This window comes from Eutrigla gurnardus (assembly GCF_963514095.1).
Source record: "Eutrigla gurnardus genome assembly, chromosome: 3".
Classification (NCBI taxonomy): Eukaryota; Metazoa; Chordata; class Actinopteri; order Perciformes; family Triglidae; genus Eutrigla; species Eutrigla gurnardus.
The window spans coordinates 28,510,982-28,529,608 of record NC_139917.1 but is presented as its reverse complement, the minus strand read 5'-3'; the positions used below and the strand labels follow the sequence as shown (position 1 = coordinate 28,529,608).

The 18,627-nt window shown below is 41.6% G+C and overlaps 1 protein-coding gene across 1 annotated transcript in view; it reads left to right on the top strand.

Moving 5' to 3' along the window:
- The first annotated feature begins 1,204 nt into the window (after nucleotides 1-1,204).
- grin2ab (glutamate receptor, ionotropic, N-methyl D-aspartate 2A, b) overlaps nucleotides 1,205-18,627 on the top strand; it is an 88,371-nt gene continuing 70,948 nt past the window's right edge. Inside the window, 2 exon segments of the mRNA XM_084005405.1 lie at nucleotides 1,205-1,295; nucleotides 2,150-2,356. Coding sequence (XP_083861531.1) covers nucleotides 1,278-1,295; nucleotides 2,150-2,356 — 225 coding nt within the window. The 5' untranslated portion in view covers nucleotides 1,205-1,277.

The following is an 18,627-nucleotide window of genomic DNA, read 5'->3' as shown; positions in this document are numbered from 1 at the left end:
CGGTGACTTGTTTGACGCCGAGACAGTCGTCACAACGCGCACCCACACACACACACACATACACGCGTACGCACATTCACACGCACACGCGCGCTGAGAAAGAGATAGGAAGACGCTTGCAGAAACGCGCGCACGCAGTTTATTTGGCGAGGTGGCACAAGGTGATGCCATAAACGCCGCCTGATGTGCGCCATACCTCGAGTCTGTTTTTTGGGGGGCGACACGTAGAGAGACAACCCCCCCGAAAGGGAGAGACGTATCGGTCTTAACTGTGAAGTTGGAGTCGCTTCTTCTTTTTTTGATGGCTAGACGTGGCGAAATGTCCCTGAAACTAAAACTCGTCACATATCTTTTAGACATTTTATAATGGGGGCAGATGAAGTCACCCCTCCTCCTCTCCCCCACACCATCATCCTCTCATTCAGGCCCATATGTTTAATTAACTAGGCTGATGTGTAAGTACCTTCAGCCAGCGGAGCGTGGGCGGGCGGGCTGCGGGGTGAAGACGCTGCCGGAGAACAGCTCTTATCTGATTCCTCTCCGCCCGGGCGCTCGGTGGCTGCCGGAGCAGCACCTCTGTCGTGCGGCGTAGAAGAGCTACAAAAATAACTCGACCCGGTTCAACTTGTGCCCAATTGTTTCGGGTGTTTTTTGTTTTTTTTAGGTATTTTGCTTTGGAGTAACGGCGCCCGTTCGGAGAGCGCGTGAGGGAGACATTGTGCGCGTCTGGATATGCGTGTGTGCGCGTTTTGATGTTATTTGTGACGGAATCCCCCCTTCCAGTCTCTAAGAATCCGCGAGCGGCGCGAGGAGGAGGAGGACAGGAGAGGAGGAGGAGGAGGAGGAGGCGCGCGGACCTGTCCACGAGCCCTCACTGCGGAACGCGCGGGGCTGCCGCTGGAGATTCCAAACCAACGGTTATTTGGATTCTAGAGTCTCACTGAGCCCCGCACCTCCACGGATTTCTGTCTTCTTCTCCTCCCCGTTCCCAGCCGGTCTCTGCCGCTCAGTGGACGGTGTGTGACACCCTAACCGAGAGGATTACTATACCTTATCTACCCGGGGGTGAGGTGCTGCTGGAGGGGAGGGGGGCGGTCTTCAGAGGCAGACAGGTGGATTTATCCGTGTGTCGGTGTGTTGGTTTTTGGGGGGGTGGGGGTGGGGGGGACTGGATGGAGGAGAAATTAATGGATTAATTTGACGATCCCCACTCCTGCCGAGGGCACCCGAATGGAGTAACAGGCTGCAATGTCATCTCCACCTGGCCGCCTGGAGAGATGTGTCACGGGAATGGGGTGAGTTAGGGTAATTAGTAGCCTATGTTTGTTTTTGTTAAGGGGGGTAGTAGCTCGGAACTAACTCTCTCCTCTCGGGTGCGACGCGGTTATTGAGAAGCAATTGTTGGGGGGGGGGGCGGTGGTATCTGCCGCACACTCACTAGTCTCCTCTCAAAGTGGAGCAGAGGCGGGGTGGTGGGTGGCTGGTCTGTGTCCCCCCCTCTCCGCTCTCCCGTCCGTCCGAGTCCCCGACACACAACCTGCTGCATGCCCTACATAGACGAGCCCGGCACCGGGGAGCGTGAGGGGAATATTCACCAAGGAGCCACGGGCTGTTTTTAACGCTCTCTCTCTCTTCTCACACACACACACACACACACACATATACACACACACACACACACACACACACACACACACACACACACACACACACACACACAGTGTGTGTGTTTGTCACCGTACACCATACCTTTGAATTCAACTTGTTTTCGTCACGCGAGCTTTCCCTCCAATAAGCCCGTTTCTCAGCATCCCCAAAAGAGACACACACACGCGCGCACGCACTTGCGCTCCGACATGCACAAACACGCGCGCGCACACTCGCCTAGAACCCGCGCGCAAAGACGCGCGCGCGAAGGCACTTGTGCGGAGCTGGTGTTTGATCTAATTCAAACTGTTAACACGCTTATGAGTCACGAGGAATATAACGGGTATAATATTGGTTATGGCTCACATATCTGGTTGCAGGCAGCGGCGCGTGCGTGCGCGCGCGTCCGTCTCTCCAACCAGAGTGAAATTCAACAAGTCTGCGCTTTGTGACGCGGTGCAGCGCAATGAGCGACGGTGTTCTCTGTCCTCTTGTGTTTCAGATCAAGTTTGAACACTTTTCCTCTGCTTTCGCCGACGCTGTGAGAAGAAACCAAAATGCCAGTAAGCGGACAGGTCACGGTGGCTGCCTGCACGGGCCCTCACACCACGGCTGCAAAACTCAGCATTCATCGCACGGACTCCGAAGAAGAAGGCGCAAAACCTCCGCGACCGCAAACCTGCAGCAGCGACGCTTTGTGACACCGAAGGTAAGCGGCACGGCGGCCGGAAAAAACGGCGATCCGTCACAGCGGCTCTCCTGGAGGGGCGCTGTGCGACGCTAGGCGGCGCTGTTGCATCACATTATCCCCCTGCTGCTGATGAGAGGCCGTGTAATGAATTCATATCTCAAATTACAGTTTCAGGCTTTGAATGCAGTCACGTTGTAGAAACACATTTTCTTCCGTTTTCCTCCCGCTTTCCGTGCCAAGTCTGACACACGAAGTGTCTTTTCCTCCTTTCAGGGACATGGAAACCAACTCTCTCACACACACACACACACACACACACACACACACATGGTACATGGGGGGTGACTATATAAGAGTCTGAAATGACAGAGTATAAGGCTCTAATTCCCATAAATCTCCATCAAAATAATCATTCCTAGTAGCCTGGAAGCTCATTTTTTAATGCAAAATATTGTGTGTGTACATGTGTGTATCTATCGTGATCATTTAGGCCAAATGATCATTCATGCCACACCAGACTCATTGTGCTGTTGTAGGGAGGACTGCGGAGAGCGACTGTGGATGTGCTCAGCAGTAGCCTATTTTCTTGAATAGCGGGAGGACACAAAAGGAGATCAACTCTGTAGGGCATAAACGCAGTAGAGTGGGAGCAGTGAATGTCGCGAGCTGTTGCTGTCTTCATTAATATAAATATCTTCTGCAAAGCTGCAATGATTTCTGGGTGTGATGTCACAACACCTCTGAAACCATAACAGTATTTTAGAGTAGGCCTACTTTTTTATTTTTTGAATTCACTTTCTTGTCAACGCTCCAGAGAGTGTTTCCTGCTCAGTTGGGCATCGTGTCTTCATCTCTCGCTGTCTGCTATTAACAAACTGCTGAAACAAAGCTAAGCAGGGAAAAATATCAAAATGAAAAATTCTCTGTGATGCGATGCGTACAATATTCTCAGTCCTATTTTGGCTCCGGCATGAAATAGTGTCGAAATGATGTCGAGATGCATCTCGCTGAGCCGTTCACTGAACCATCCCCACTGTTGGCAAAACAGGTACTGTAGGTTAGGACTCATTGTCTCCAAGCGGCTTGTCGGTGGAGCCAGAAGTGACACAGTGTTGTCCTGTTTCTCTGCAGTTAAAGCTCTTTAATCCCTCACATTAAATGCCCCGTTCTCAACATGTCATTGTGCTGCCTTAAACAAGATGGCTCTCTTGAGATGATGTTGATGGCACCTAAGTGGAACTGGTGTTCTTCACACACACGTTAAGTTCTTGTAGCCTCCTAGATACTATTTTCTTGTAAAAATCTTTTTTTTAATAGCATAGCACAGCAGATATAAGGCTGCAATAGGTGAGCAGTCACTGTGCTCTGTGTCATCTCTGTTTCTTGGTTTTTAATTGTAAGCAGGACGTTTTTAGAGCCAGAGCCCAAAATTAGCCCAAAATCTACATATATGCCTGCAAGTGGGGAAAGGTTCAGAGAGCATTTATGCAGCAATCTACATGGAGCTTTTACCTCTGTTGAACTGTAGTGACCTTGTCCAAAAGTATTTCAGTTATTAGTGTGCATTTATTGTGACATAACCTCAAATAATAGATTATCAACCAAATAGCTTGACTCTGAAATTGTGTGTCTGATCGTAAACCTATAATTACTGAGAATATTGCTCCCGTATCTTTCAGGTTGTTTCACGGTTCTGGATATGTTGAGTTTTTTTATAGCTCAGTTAAAGCCATTCGAGTCAGAAAGACTAGAATAAAACCAACTACGAATCCTTCTATCCGCTCCCTTTTTTCTCTCCAACCTTTTCCCGTGAACATAGAGGATTTTAGGTAGGAGTACACACACACACACACAAGATTGCAACCTAGAGCTTATGAAGAATAATTATAAAGATGCTTAAAAAAGAGAAAAGCCAAAGAACCTGTGGGTGGAATATGCACCTTCCTGCCCTGCATTGTAGCTGTATTTGTCCTGAAGGAGGTATTGACATATCCTGAGATAAGAGCTGTAGCATATAATCCCTTTATCTGCACTGTTTTTTTGGGTTGGATCTCACTATCCACTGAAGTTGACAAACTGCATGTTGGGAAATAAGGTTCTCTTTCTTGTGATGTGGTTCTGCCGGGAACATTAACAGCCAAACCATGTGCAGCCACCAAGCCTCTGGCATGGCCTTTAGCTTCAGCTGTCATCTGCTGAGTGGGTGCTTTCTTTAAAGTCAATTAAACCTGCCACTGTGCCTCTGCTGCGTTGTGCCAGATAAGCTTGTCCCGACAACATCCACCACCAAAAACATTGTCATGTCCACTGTTGTAAGAGTAAAAAAAACAGGTGCCCTGCCTTCCACGGCTCTGAACATACAATCACAGGTCAAACGGCGCTCCCATGAGGTTTGAGATGATGATAATGAGCGTTTTACATTTTCCTGTCCATAGCAATTACCAGTGAAAGGGGCTGACTGACATATGATAACGAGTCATTCGACCCCCGCTGATCTTCTGTATATTGATGTGTGATAGCGCAGTCTCAGACACACGTTAATAACCCAAAAGCCTCTTAAGAACGTGCACTGTTTAATCATTTCATCAAAACACAGTTGGTGGTCTCATTTAATGAGTTAGTGAGCCATAGTAGTATTAAGTAGGGTTGGACTAATACAGGTTATTGAACTGATATGTTTAGAATGTAGGAGGACAGTTGTTGTTTGGAGATCATGCTCTACTTCTGCAAATTTGACCATGTCATGCCTTTAAACACCAGGATTCAGTATTGTTGTTATTTGGGGGTTGAACCCCACCTTTTCAGGAGAAGAAAAAATAGAAATACTGGTTTAATAAATTCATACAACTAAGATCAAACAAACTCCCAAAAACCGGAGTTGCACCACATTTCCCGTATATATTGAGCGCTGCTCCCTTATAGTCCTGCAGCTTTCACCCTAACAGCCATGTTCAACTGTATGACATTCAAGGGACCTTTGACTAAATGTTTACCGATAGCACACACCAGCATCAGTGTATCTTTAATGTATATCCTTCAGTTTGAGATTCAGATCAGTCTTATCCAGTTCCAGCTCAACTTTTCGGATAAGCTGTCAAATCCTACTTCTGATCAATCTTCAAACTCATATCTGTGTTTGTCATGACTCAAAGGCAGATAGTTTTGATGTTGATAATCAGGATAATCTTGATCCTAGTGGTGGTTTCAGGGTGGATTAAGAGGCGTATCAAGCATAATAGAGCAGTAACCAAGAAATTGCCACCAACATGTCTTGAGTATGAATTAAAAGTTGCTCTATTTTTAGTTGTCTGTTGCAGACGAATGGACCAGCTGGATGGGTGATGGTTGATTTAAAAAAAAAAATGTCTGAAATCATGTTGTTAAAAGGTTATTATTCATTAAATGTAACACTTTGAATAGCCTTTTCTGTTTTGTTGAGATCTATTCAGTGTCTTTTATCCAATGTCCATTTTGTTCACACAGATCGTTTTGGCAGCCTGCTATTATTGACGACATTATCCGTTTAATAGATGGGGGATAAAGGTTAAAGGGATGTTAATCTGGCTTTTATTGAGCTGTATTGGCAGTTAGTCAGACCTTCAACATGATCTATAGGTCTCTGGCTCAGCTTGCAGTGCAGACGGGGTTTAGGGAAAGATTCAAACCAAATATTTGTGAAGAGGTCAAATAACGTTGCAGCATTACTCCAGGCACGCTGAAAGTCCTTGTCCACCATCTCATACCGGCGTGGTTCTCCTTATTGACAACAACTAAATGTTATTGGTCCATTCTTTGAATGTGTTGGCATAACCAGCTGTAAATACAACATATTGTTGTTAAGCTGAACGTGTATGAAGCAACATTAATATTCATTTAGAGATCTGGTCAGAAGCAACTACTCAATGTACACCCAATATTAACTCTCCCTTTTGCTCTGTTTTGGTTTCCACCGCCTCTGGAGTGAAATATTTAACTGTTTAGCAGTTAAAAGCTCTTTTGTATTCCATAAAAAGGTCTTTAAGTGCCGGGCAGGTAGCACTCATTGGCTCTATCAGAGCCTTCTCGCTTTAAACAGCTGCCTTTTCTGGCTGCAAACCAGGTTGTCGAGAGTGACGAGACTGAACCGAAACAGTACATCTGTTGAGCAGAAAAGCAAAACAATGACAGGCGCCGAAACACTCGTAGAGCTGAGAGGAGCTGCAGAGTTGGGTGATAATTATCTGTGCTTTCATCACAGCAAGCAACACTTTTAACATTACACATACAGTAATGATTCCATCCATTATTTATACCAAAATCTTGATTACTCGTGCTTTAAAACCTCTTCGTTCCTTTTAAAACATCAATAATAACCTCATTATAGTGAATGGTCATTGTAAAAAAGAAAGAAAGAAAAAAGAAGATGCACACAGATGTGCTCTCCTTTGATGTCAGTATTCATCTTTCAGTTGAAGGCTTAAGGCTTTCAAGATGGTGGCTGTTTCATTTTGGATTGTAGCCCCCCACTGTGTCTATTTGAATACTGTGCTTTGGAATTATCTTGATTAGTATTAATCACAACATGTGGCTGTGAAAGTGAGAACATTTCCAGCTTCCTAGGAGGCTTAGTTGTTACCTTAAATGATGGCTTTTGCACTTTGTCTGTCTTGGGGGTTTTCCAAGCTCAAAAAGAGGCTTAGGAGGGGCCTCCATGCGGCCAGTCTGGCCCTGTCATTTTGGCCAGCTTAACATCCAAAACCCATATTCCAATTTTATGCTTTTACAGACACCAGATTTTGGCTCAAACTGATGTAAAACTGTCCTGGTTAAGACATTCTTTAGCATTTTAAATCCAATTTGATTCAGTTTTCCATGGTTACGAGGAGCAGCTTAGTCCCATAACGGTATCAGTTCTATGTCACCACTTTATTTGGATCGTTGTGAGCGGTCCTCGCTGATTCCAGGAAAGATGCTTTCCATTCAATTTCATGTTCTACATATGTGGAGGCACAATTAGCTCAGTGTCTTACTGGGCTGATTAATACAGTTGAATCAGACGTTATTATGCCAGCGGCAATAACATATGTAGGGCTTTTGTGAAACAAGTCCACTGTCAAGCTGAACAATAATATACTATGCTATCATTCTGTTTCTAAAAAACAATACTTATTGTAATTCTCTTGATAAGCCAGCAGCTATATTATGAAAAAAAAGCCTGGCAATGTGTGCTCAGTACTTACTGTGCCAACGTTGTTAAGTCCATAAGGAATTTCATCATTCAGCTTCAGAACAAGTAAAATAGCTTTATCATCTTACTCATATTATGTTTCTTGTCAAAGAAGTTCCTCAAATTCACACAGAATTGAATGGCATAAAAAAAACATTGTGTTTAGGTTTCTGAACGAGTGTTGGTATAAATAGTGATTAAAAACAATTGAAGGTTTTTTAGTTATGGGTAAAAGGTAAACAGATTCAGGAGTTCCAGGTCAAACAACCTTGTTTTGTTAGTCATCACACGCTCAACGTTGGCAAACAGACACATCAATGAAGCAACTGTGGTTGAAATGAAACCCCTACTCCATGTGAGTGTTTTCAATTACACTTCTTTATGAAACATTGTGTTTAATTTGACACCATTAAAACTCGCCGTTTTGTTCCAGTCAAACAAAAGTGATCAAAGTGACTTTCAAATTACTTTCCATTTTCTTTCAAGACATGGCTCCTTGCACACATGAATGGCATAAAATTATTTAATGACGACATTACAGGACGTTTGTAATGCTCCAAATGTTGCTCTTTTCCTAATGGGTGCGTATTGGAAAATTGCTTTTAAGCCCGGTGTGTGAATCTTGTTGAGGCTCTTTAAGTGTCATGTCGTCTCAACTCTCTGATCATGCAAATCGGGACATTAATGCATGTTAGGTAGGCGGAGCAGGCAGACTTGTTAACAAACATGCCTGCAGATGTGCCTCGGTCAATCCAGCAGCACTTTGATGCATGCATGCGTTCTATGTATATATTTCCACTTTAATTTCCAAAAAAAACAGATGGGACTGCATTAGAATTTTGCATTGGTACCAGTTCTGTTAGTTAAGTTAACAAGTCCCACGATAACCCTTCATATCTGTGTTGGTGGAATAGCTTCCACAAAATAAAATTAAAGACTCGCTCACTATTTACATCTTGATACAAGACCAATTTTATGTGCAATTATAACCAGATTTATTAATGGCTGTGATTATAACTGGTTAGACTTAATGTCAATGTCTGTCAAAGACTTATGCTAATGCCTTGCAGTTCGCCTCAGTGATTTACATTCATGAAATCTAGCCTTTATTATCAAGAGGTGAAGCTAGAGAGGCTCCAACATTCCCCAACACCGCTGCTCCCTGTCGCTTTGTTACCAATGTTTACCGTTTTATGTCCAATCCAAGGAAATCCAGGACAACAGAAATATTGCTGGCTAATGTTAGCAGAATAAAAAATGACAAAGTAACAACTGATATAAAGGCGACAGAGGCCCTGATTTTTAGAGGCATATAGAAGTTGGTGATTAGCGCCACCTCCTGACAATAATAGGAAACAATAACGAGATAATGTTTTTAAATATCATTATTGATAACAAAGTGTATTACAATCAAATACTATTGGCTTGATGTAATGTAACTTGTTACAGCTGAATGCCTAATTAGCTAGCTACACACCTAGCCTACCTAACGATGTTAACGAGTATTCTTGGCGAGTCAGGGTGCGAAGACGATACGTATGTCTTCATGCTAGTCGAGATGGCTGGCAAGCTACGGTTTGCTGCCATACGTCTGGCTCTTCTGATGAATCGCTGTCATGCCACTGACAGGAGAGTGATGTAACCGGTTAACGTGCATGAGGTTTAAAATAAGATGTTTTGATGGGGTGAATGTGTTCCCCACATACATAGATGAATATTCAAGCACACACCTGCAGGTAGATGCACATGTTCAAGGGGGAAATGATTAAATATAAATTCCCCTTTTTGGAAAGAGTTGAGTGTGATTTGTTTGAGTTGACTTCTGCCAAAAAAAGGAATTTTTTCAAAATTGAGCTGTTTTATCTATTATTAATTTGATAAAAGCAATCCATGTTTTTTGCCTCAATCAAACATTCCTCTCTCATTTCCAATTTGTACAAACACAAGACCTAGGAGACTTCCTGGAGCACTGACTCTGCTTTATTGATTTTGCTGTTGATTCTTTGTGTGTGTGTGTGTGTGTGTGTGTGTGTGTGTGTGTGTGTGTGTGTGTGTGTGTGTGTGTGTGTGTGTGTGTGTGTGTGTGTGTGTGTGTGTGTGTGTGTGTGTGTGTGTGTGTCTGCTATTTATCCCTTTGTGAAGCACAGTGAACCTTGTGTTATTTGAAAAATGGTTTATAAAAATGATATAATTGTAGATGGGCTAGTAAACATGGTAACATGGTAATTGCTTTTTGTTTTATGAAGCACTGGCTGCATATAAGAAGTGGACAAAGTTACCGTGACATCTCCCACTGGTTTGTGGACGACAGTTTTGAAGCCTTGAGTTTGGCATTTTGGCCAACTTACATTTTTAGGTTAACTTTTCGTGAACTGAAAACACACTGCGAACGGGTTAAAATGGTTAGACAAAAACTCCCTGTGGTAGCAACCTGTCAATCACAAGGTGGCCACGCCCTAAAGCATACCCTGCTTTATGATCTTCTTGACTCTAAATGGGACCATCATTTACCAGATGTAACATCATGTTGTATTAAAGAAGGCTTGCATGTGGAGAGTGAGACAATACACTCATGTTCACAGTGTTTACTGTGGGAATAAATCAACTAGGAAGTATTCTCATAGACTTCAACACAATCAGACTTCTTTTTGCAACCAGAGTGGTCGCCCCCTGCTGGCTATTAGAAAGAATACAAGTTTAAGGCTCTTCTAATTTGGCTTAAATTTTCCGGAGGGTTCAAGTTGCTGCCTGAGCCCAGGTCTCAGTGGTGCACAGTGGGGCTTAAGTAGATTGTTGTACCCACACCCCACTGCACACATTCTTTGAGGATATGCTGCTTGGAGAAACATAGCAATTTGGTAAACAAAAAACCTGCAATATGCACAACATCTGCATACCAATAAATGCCCATAAAGTATAGCATGATGACCAATTATTGTGAAGTCTTGACAAATGTGAAAACAACAAAATTGCACTGTGCAAATGGATTCTGTGCTTCTTTTAAAACAAATTGACGGCAAAGCGTTTGTCGTGCCATAAACGTAGTCAAGTAATTAAGGTACATCAAATCAAATGATATGGCTGTCTGCCGGGGGATCTTCAACACGTGATTATTTTTGCCATATTTCCACATCAATAGGACCTCGTTCACTCCATGATTTAATGTGTCAGCGTCTAGTCAGTTCACATTCTTTTTTTCGACATGATCCTGTTGAGAGCTCTGCCAGGCAGCAAGATGCAGGGGCCAAAAATATTCAAATCATCCCAAGTACATTACTCCAGGTATTATGCTCCATTCCACACCGGCGACAGGTGCTGTCTCAGCCAGATGAGGCATCTGGTGATGTGGGGACATTTGAAGCCTATGTCTCCTCCTGCCAAGTGCAGTTTTTAACAGCAATAAGCAGCACATCAAAAAAAAAAACATATGTTGACCGGATACCGGTGCCCAGAGATGTATGATCAAAGATTGCGTGTGAGAGGTTTTTGAAAAGCTGCCATCAAACGCATGCCTCCAGCACAAAATGATTTTATTGTATAATATATCACTCATTGAATCAGTAAAATAGCTGGCTTCATCTGGGTGTTCAAGCATTTAGGTTTTTTTTTGCACTGAAACATGCAGTCCGTCTCCTTTTACACAACGTTCTGTACCGTCCCTTTATTTCAACATGACAGGGAATGAGCCACACTGTGGTGTCACTGCAGAGAACAGTGATGTGGTGGAAATAATGATTCAGTGGTTTCAGGTCTCTCACAGGCTTGAACAGTGACACATATTTTAAAAATAATGGTCTTAATTTGTGACCATTGTGAGCATGAGGGACGCTCGCACCACTGCTCAGGAGTGAATCGCCTAAAATGTTTTCACTTCAATTTCCCAATGTATTAGACACAGAGATATGTGGGTTTTTTTTTTCTGTGACTGGTTCAAAAACTGTCATATCACCACTTTGAGTTCCCCAATTTATTACAGCAATATGTCGTCTTTAGAAGAAATTTGGTGGATTAATAAAGGTCTTCGCTTTCATCAATAATGGATTGTTCAAGAGAGTGGTGCACTTGTCATGCATTAATGACTACAAATTCAGTTTTTGGTTAAAAATTAAAAGGAGAGTTTATTCCATCATTACATGAGGTTGTCTAACAAGGCTTACCAAGGATTGTCTACAACCGTCGTGTGTCATTTTAATGTTTCAGGTCCTTTGAATAATTGAGATCTGGAAAAATCACATCGTATATTCATAAGGATGGCTCAGTCTGAGCTCATCACACTGTGCTTTGTGCTTAAACCCTGGAGTTCATACAGTTTGGAGTCAGCTACACTTTAACATACATGTTTAATTAATACAAGTTACTGCAAAAGTTTATATAAAAAAATCCTCCGAAAGGAAATCATTCTCTGACTTTCTATCTGGTTAATCTTAACCACGTGCTTTGTCGCTGCATTTATGCAAGTTCTTTCACTGGAACACATGTTAGGTTATATCAATTAGAATACATAAAAACGTTCATGCCTTTATAATTCATAATTACAATAAAATACAGTTAAGTGCAATTCCTATGTAAAATCTAATGGAGCTGATCAAAGTAGCTTACTTTATGGCCTTTCTCCATCGGTCCAAGGTCAGAACTATCCTGTGTGAATACTATACACTTCCCCGTCTCAGCTTCATAATAACTTCATTTCCATGCCCTTTCTTCCCTTTCTTTGCCCATTTGCCTTTTAGTTTCCTCCGCAGGGATTGTGTATTTCTCTCTGCTGCACAGAAACACAAAGAATACCTTCAAAGTCAAACACATCGACCCACAGATATAGACATGCACACCAACACAGTTACAAAAACACAGTGCCATCCCCTGAGGAACGAAGGAGTTTGGCATTGTCCTTGTTTATTCATATTTATTACCCATGAAATATGAATGACAGAGCTCTCGTGGACATTTGCTGTTCCCCTGGTTCCAAACATACCACAAGCATGCAAAAAAAAAGCATAGAATTGTCCAGAAGTGAATCCCAGTAACACATGTTCACATACATTTCTCAGTATTGCTGAAATTTTTATGTGGAAAAAAGATCGAGAACAAGCAGGAAGACATTTGAAACTTACATCGTTAAACATATATAAATGAGATATTTCAAACATTTCCTCCATATCCCGCTGTGCATTGAAGACAGCAAACTTTTGTGTTCTGCAATCCACCATCTGGGTGGGTGGATAATGATGCACGCTGTGCTTTAGTAAATGCAGAGCAAATGTAAACCCTGCTGCTCCCAGGTCAGAAAAGGAATATTTAAGAATATGATGTGACTGTGCACCTGTGTATATAAAATGATATTCACAGGATGCACTGAAATTGCTTTGAAAACAATTTCATTTTGTTGTAGTTGTAGTAGAGTTTAAAGGGCACTAGTGTTGAGTTTGTGAGTAATTCGGTACTATGATTTCACTGTTTCTACTCCTGTTGTTCAAACTAGAAAAAATGTACCTTGTTCCAGTCTGATATTGCAAAATGTGTTTTCTTAAGTGCAGGGAGTCGTCAAATATTTTTGGGCACTTTTGCCTTATTGACAACCTTTGTCATGCAACCTATCAGACTTTGTCAAGGATAGAAAGAGGAAATCCTATTTCCAACATTGTCCAAAGATGCTTACACACTTCGCCAACCTCCATGATGGGGAGACACTGCAGACAAAAACATTGTTTTTCCATTCACTGGTCAAGGTTTTAGATTTGGGCTCATTTTGCTTTCAAAACACGAGTTAAGAGGAAACATCCACAATACACATTTATGTGATTTCTCCTAAATTAGCATTCTCTTAAGTGTTAGATAATGCATAATTTGCCTAATTGCATACTTTTACCTACTTTAAATATTTCTTTAAAGGCCTTTTTCTCTCTCATACTCCGAGTACAGCGTTTCTACACAGATGTTTGTTCATATATCATTCATATCCTAATTTATAGAACCTTTTATTTCTTAAAAAGAAAAATGAATGCTGATTTTCTGCCAAAAAAATAACATTTGTTCAAGATTTCAAATCATGATATACGTTCAATCAGGGAAAACTTTCTAGTCTTCACATATTTTCCCTAAATACTAAGTATCTGGGAGCCCTTCCATCTGAATTCCTATGTGTAATTACATGTGACGGCTTGGTCCTCCACTGGAAGCCTGTGAAGCTGGTTTAATTGACACCTGCCAACATGACTTCAGCTTGAAGCCTCTAACCAGCTTGTTTTGTTCTACTTGAAGATTGTGTTTTATGTTTGTTGTAAGGGATTAAACAGCATAGTCAAAACACTGGATCAAAAAATCCCTCCAAATCTTGCTGTTGCCTGCTCGCTCAACCACAATGACACAAGCTTAACACAAAAGTCGTGTGGGTGTGGAGGATTTGGAGTTGTTTGAAGGCACATTTGACAGAGCTGTGCCAAATTATGTAACGCATTACTGTTCTTCTGCTGTTGAGTATTTAGTTAAGTAATGTAATTACACTTTTAATTCCCCCACACTGGTAGCTTCGTTGCAATTCGTTGCTTCTCAAAGCAATAAGGCATTAACTTAACCCGAACCTAATCTTTGGTCCAAACTAGATAGATTTGGATTTGTTGTCCGACATCTAGATTCTTATTCTATTTACATCAACTCCAGGATTGTGAAATCATCATATGAAAACATAGAACATGAGTCGTCTAGTTTCATATAATCAATATTGTATGAAACTTAAAAAAAAAACTAGAGGGCCCAGGACACTGACTTGTGGCACTCCACATGTGATAGGCAGAGCCATCATATTCCTACAGTGTAACCCTCTTAGCTGTCTACCACAAATTATAAATATGAAAAAATAGTTTAAAAAATCCCCTTTTTCCTTTTGCATTAATGTATTTCCTTTAAACGTTTGATTTCTGTTTCTAAAGATACTATTGTTATCTCTTTGGAAATATGTTAAAAAGTCATAAATATCCCCTCGTCTGAGGATGAATGTACACCTTCTTACCTTGATGAGTGGAGCGGTTTACCTGTTTACGTACTCCAGACCACACCTGGATGTTACTGAGTCTATACTCAGTCTAGTATATACAACAAACACATTATGTGTTGGCTGGTAGCTGCTTCGGACAACACTGCGAAACAATGCAACTTAACAACATGGGCAAAGTCAGCAAATGCAAAACCGACAGCACTAGACAGCATGAAATCCACTTGATGTGCATGTGATTTATCAAACAGGTGCAGCGGCCTGGAAGCTCAGTTTCCTGTCATCTGAGACGGAGCTCGCGTGCAATCAGTGAAGTGTGCCTCTCTCATTCATGCAAATGCGTTTAGCATTTAAAGGAGGATTGCACGCAGAACATGGGGAGATTTGATAAAAAAAAGTGGCTGACTGCAGATTCTGGTACATTTGTCAAGGCTCATCCAATATTCAGGGGTCAGTTTTACAGGGGAAATGATTTGCCTTTACAGCACAGGTGCAGATTTGAAATGGTATATTAAAGGAAGGTTGTGGAGGGGGAGATGGAAATTACTAATTCTGCATTCTGCAGAAATCACCATGACAGCAGAAACGTGTAGGAGAGGTACAGTGAATTATTTACAAATGAGACTGACAGCTTCTTAGAAAGAAAAGTGTTGCAGTCATAATAACCAAACACAATTTGCATCAAAGAAAGTGGAGAGTTTGTGGCTTTGCACTTTGTCATTTAACCTGAACCTGAACCTGAACTTGACATCCTCTTAGCAAATGCACTGCAGTGATTGCACACTTGACATGTATTTGCACTGACATGTGTTTTTAAAATATATTTTATGTGTTTTTAAAGCTGCACTGTGTGATGCCAGGCCACATGCTCCAAACAAATTTAGCCTTTTCTGTTGGGTCATCAGGAATATAAAAAAGGTAGAAGCAAATATAACTATCAAACTGTTCCCGGACCTTTTAGCTTCAACAGATTTGAGCAGACCTCAGAGCAGCTCCAGTTCTTCCACGCCTTCGTCCTCTCATGTTGGAAAGAGGACAGACTGAGGCCACGTTTATACATAGCAGGGTATTTAGAGAAACGAATATTCCCCCCCTCCGTTTTCAAAAACAACATCGTGCACACAACGTCGTTTTCAAAAGTTCTCATTTCCATCAACCTGCATAAATCCGCCGTCAAGCGCCGTTATAACTATACCAAACCTATGGGCGGCAGTGTAGGGAGAAGGATGAAGCCATGCAAGCCAATCAGAATCCTCAGAATCAACAACAACGAAGAACACGAGCGACTTCCTGTGACGCTTGAGAACCTAAAACCCCGTTTCTCCCAGTTGACACGACAACACATAACCGGCGTTATCAGAAATCTCCACGTTGGCCGGAGTTTTTAGAAATAACCGATTTCTGTGATTTAAAAACTGGGTTTTCGTGTAAATGAGAGGCCAAACCGCTTGGAAATATCTGCGTTTTCCCTTCATGTAAACGGGGCCTGATTCATTACCACCTCTCAATGATCAGGAGATTTGTCTGCAACAGAAGACATAGATCACTTTATATTGATCACTAATATATATTAGCAGTATGTCAACACTGATGATGTTGTTAAAGGATGATGTTTGTTCAAAGTTAATGTTTTAAATTAAAATTCTAGCCATATATTACACATTGCACCTTTAATTACTCGTACAGCATTAGTTTTACGAACCTTAAAATCATGATACTAATACATGCCCACCTTATTTACTCTCCTTGAGTTTAATCAGGGACCTAGTAAATGATCCAAAACTTACCATTTCACTCTATGGAGATTCAGCATCACAACATTTATTTTTTATTTTTTAAGGCTTTTTCTTTCATAGTGTATTTCCCCATTTGACTGCTGAACTGCATCTTTGGGGATCTGGTTTATATGCAGAATGCACCTAAAAGACAGTCCCAGTTACTGATAATTAGCTGCTGCTTTATTAAATCAGACACTAATTTCATGTAGATTGCGAGCGGGAATATGTACATAAATCTGGCCCCGACACTCAATTTGGAACTGGGTATTATGGGGATTAACAAACCAAATTGAAAAAATAACATTTAAATTATGTAAAAGAAATGCTTTCGGACCACTAAGAGTTGAAACTTTGGGGGGAAAAAAACAAGATAATTTTATGGTGGCAGCTGCTATCATATGTAAAATAGATATGACATACTATATTATTCAGCCTTCAGACTGTGGTGACCTTCCAGCCAACTGTTATGTCATATAATACAATAGACATACATTTTTCGGTTGAGGATTGATATGAAGTTTGACTTCTTGCTCTGGAAACGAGCAGTAAAGTAAACATTCATTTTAAAATGATGATTTAGGAGTGACAACTTCCTTTTAGCTGGTTTTCTTTTCTGAATAATGACTACCAGCATCCAAAGATGTAATTGTACAATTTAATGTTCAGCTCTCACATTGCACTGAACGCTTGTCAGTTTTATAAAGAGATCGTTAGTGGGGGAAATAGCACATAATTAGATGGAACTTTTTCAGAAATAATGAGATAAAACGTATGTGAAACTTCAACACAGAAGTATCAGATTGGCCACACTTGATCATGACAAATTAAGACACTTTTAAGAAAAACCTGGTACACATCATGATGGAAGAGATACCCTCCATGTGGGGAACGTGTTTAACATCCAAATGTACCACCGCTGAAAGTAAATGTAGGATTTAAGATTGAGAAGGATGTTTTCATTTTGTTTTATCGTTCAAATCCATTGAAACTGTCTGAATTCATTTAGTTGTTTAACTACAAACCCGTAGAGACCTATTTCAGGTCAACAAAGTTGAGTGTTTGCTGTTCAACAGACAGATTTTGGATGGAGTATCACTTTAAGATATTTTGGTGAAACAAGGGCCACATAGCCGCGAGCCTAATTTGTGTTGTCATCCACTATGTGGAGCTGCTTCATTGGCGATGAATGAAGGAGTGAAAGTGTGGACTGATATCGTTAAGCAATTACACCCACATGAGCTTTATTTAATAGGAGTTGGGCTAACATTGTTGAACCAAAAGATGTGCTTGCATGCGAGGGGAAATCAGTCAGTGTTGTATTCCACAAAGACGTCCTCCCATTCATTGTCAGTGAAGCAGCTTGAGGGCCTCTTAATGCCAGTCCCCAGTTGAGCACAGGGTGACATCGTTTTCACAAATCTAGATTTAACTTTAGCCATGGAAATAAAAACCCTTTTAGACAGGACTAATTTGCTGCTTGGAGGCAAATTTGTACAATTTAGGAACCATGTTTAGATGAGCGCAAACAAACGCTCCCCACGTTTTTTTATTGCAGTAAATCAGCTCTCGCATACTCTTCTACCAAAAGAGTGAACACCCTTTAGTGTTGGCAGGCTGCTGGAGAATTATGCCACTGAATGTTACATTATTAAGATCTTGCATTTTTCTTCTCCAGTTTGGTGGAAATATTTGCATAAATGCTAACACAGAGGGAAACGGCTACCCCTCATGACATCTCTTTTGGAAGCTTATCACAGGAGTCAGCACATATGATTTTAAGCACAAATGCAAATCCCCAAAGTTTCCCATCTGCTATATGATGACCATTTTGGAAGCTCACTCACGCTTCCTGGTAACGTTAGCTCCGATGCTAACTCCAGGGAAAGTTAGTGTAATCCCGTCCCATCAGTTGGAGCTGACACTAATTTCCTGGGACAGGAGTGTAGCGGTGTGTGATTTAGCGGCGTATGCTAAGTGCTGCTGGAGCTGCAGGCTAGTCTGTGGGCACCAGGGCAGAGAGAGCAGGCTGGGAGAATACTGACTTGGCTAACTGGCCTGATTAGACCGGGTGTGAGATGACATGGATCAGATACACACACTAACCCAGCCGGAAAGACAGATTGGCAGAATTGGAGAAAGAGAATTAAAAATGAAAAAGAGAAATGAATACATAAAGATGATTAGAATAGTTGGAAAACACGGAGAGGGCAGGCTGAGGAGATCGAGAGACAGTGGGTTAATTTCGTGGACATGATGTTTCCTCCTGGGGTGTTTTTCAGCTCTGCTGGACTGTGGTGGTGTAAGAAATTGGCTGAGA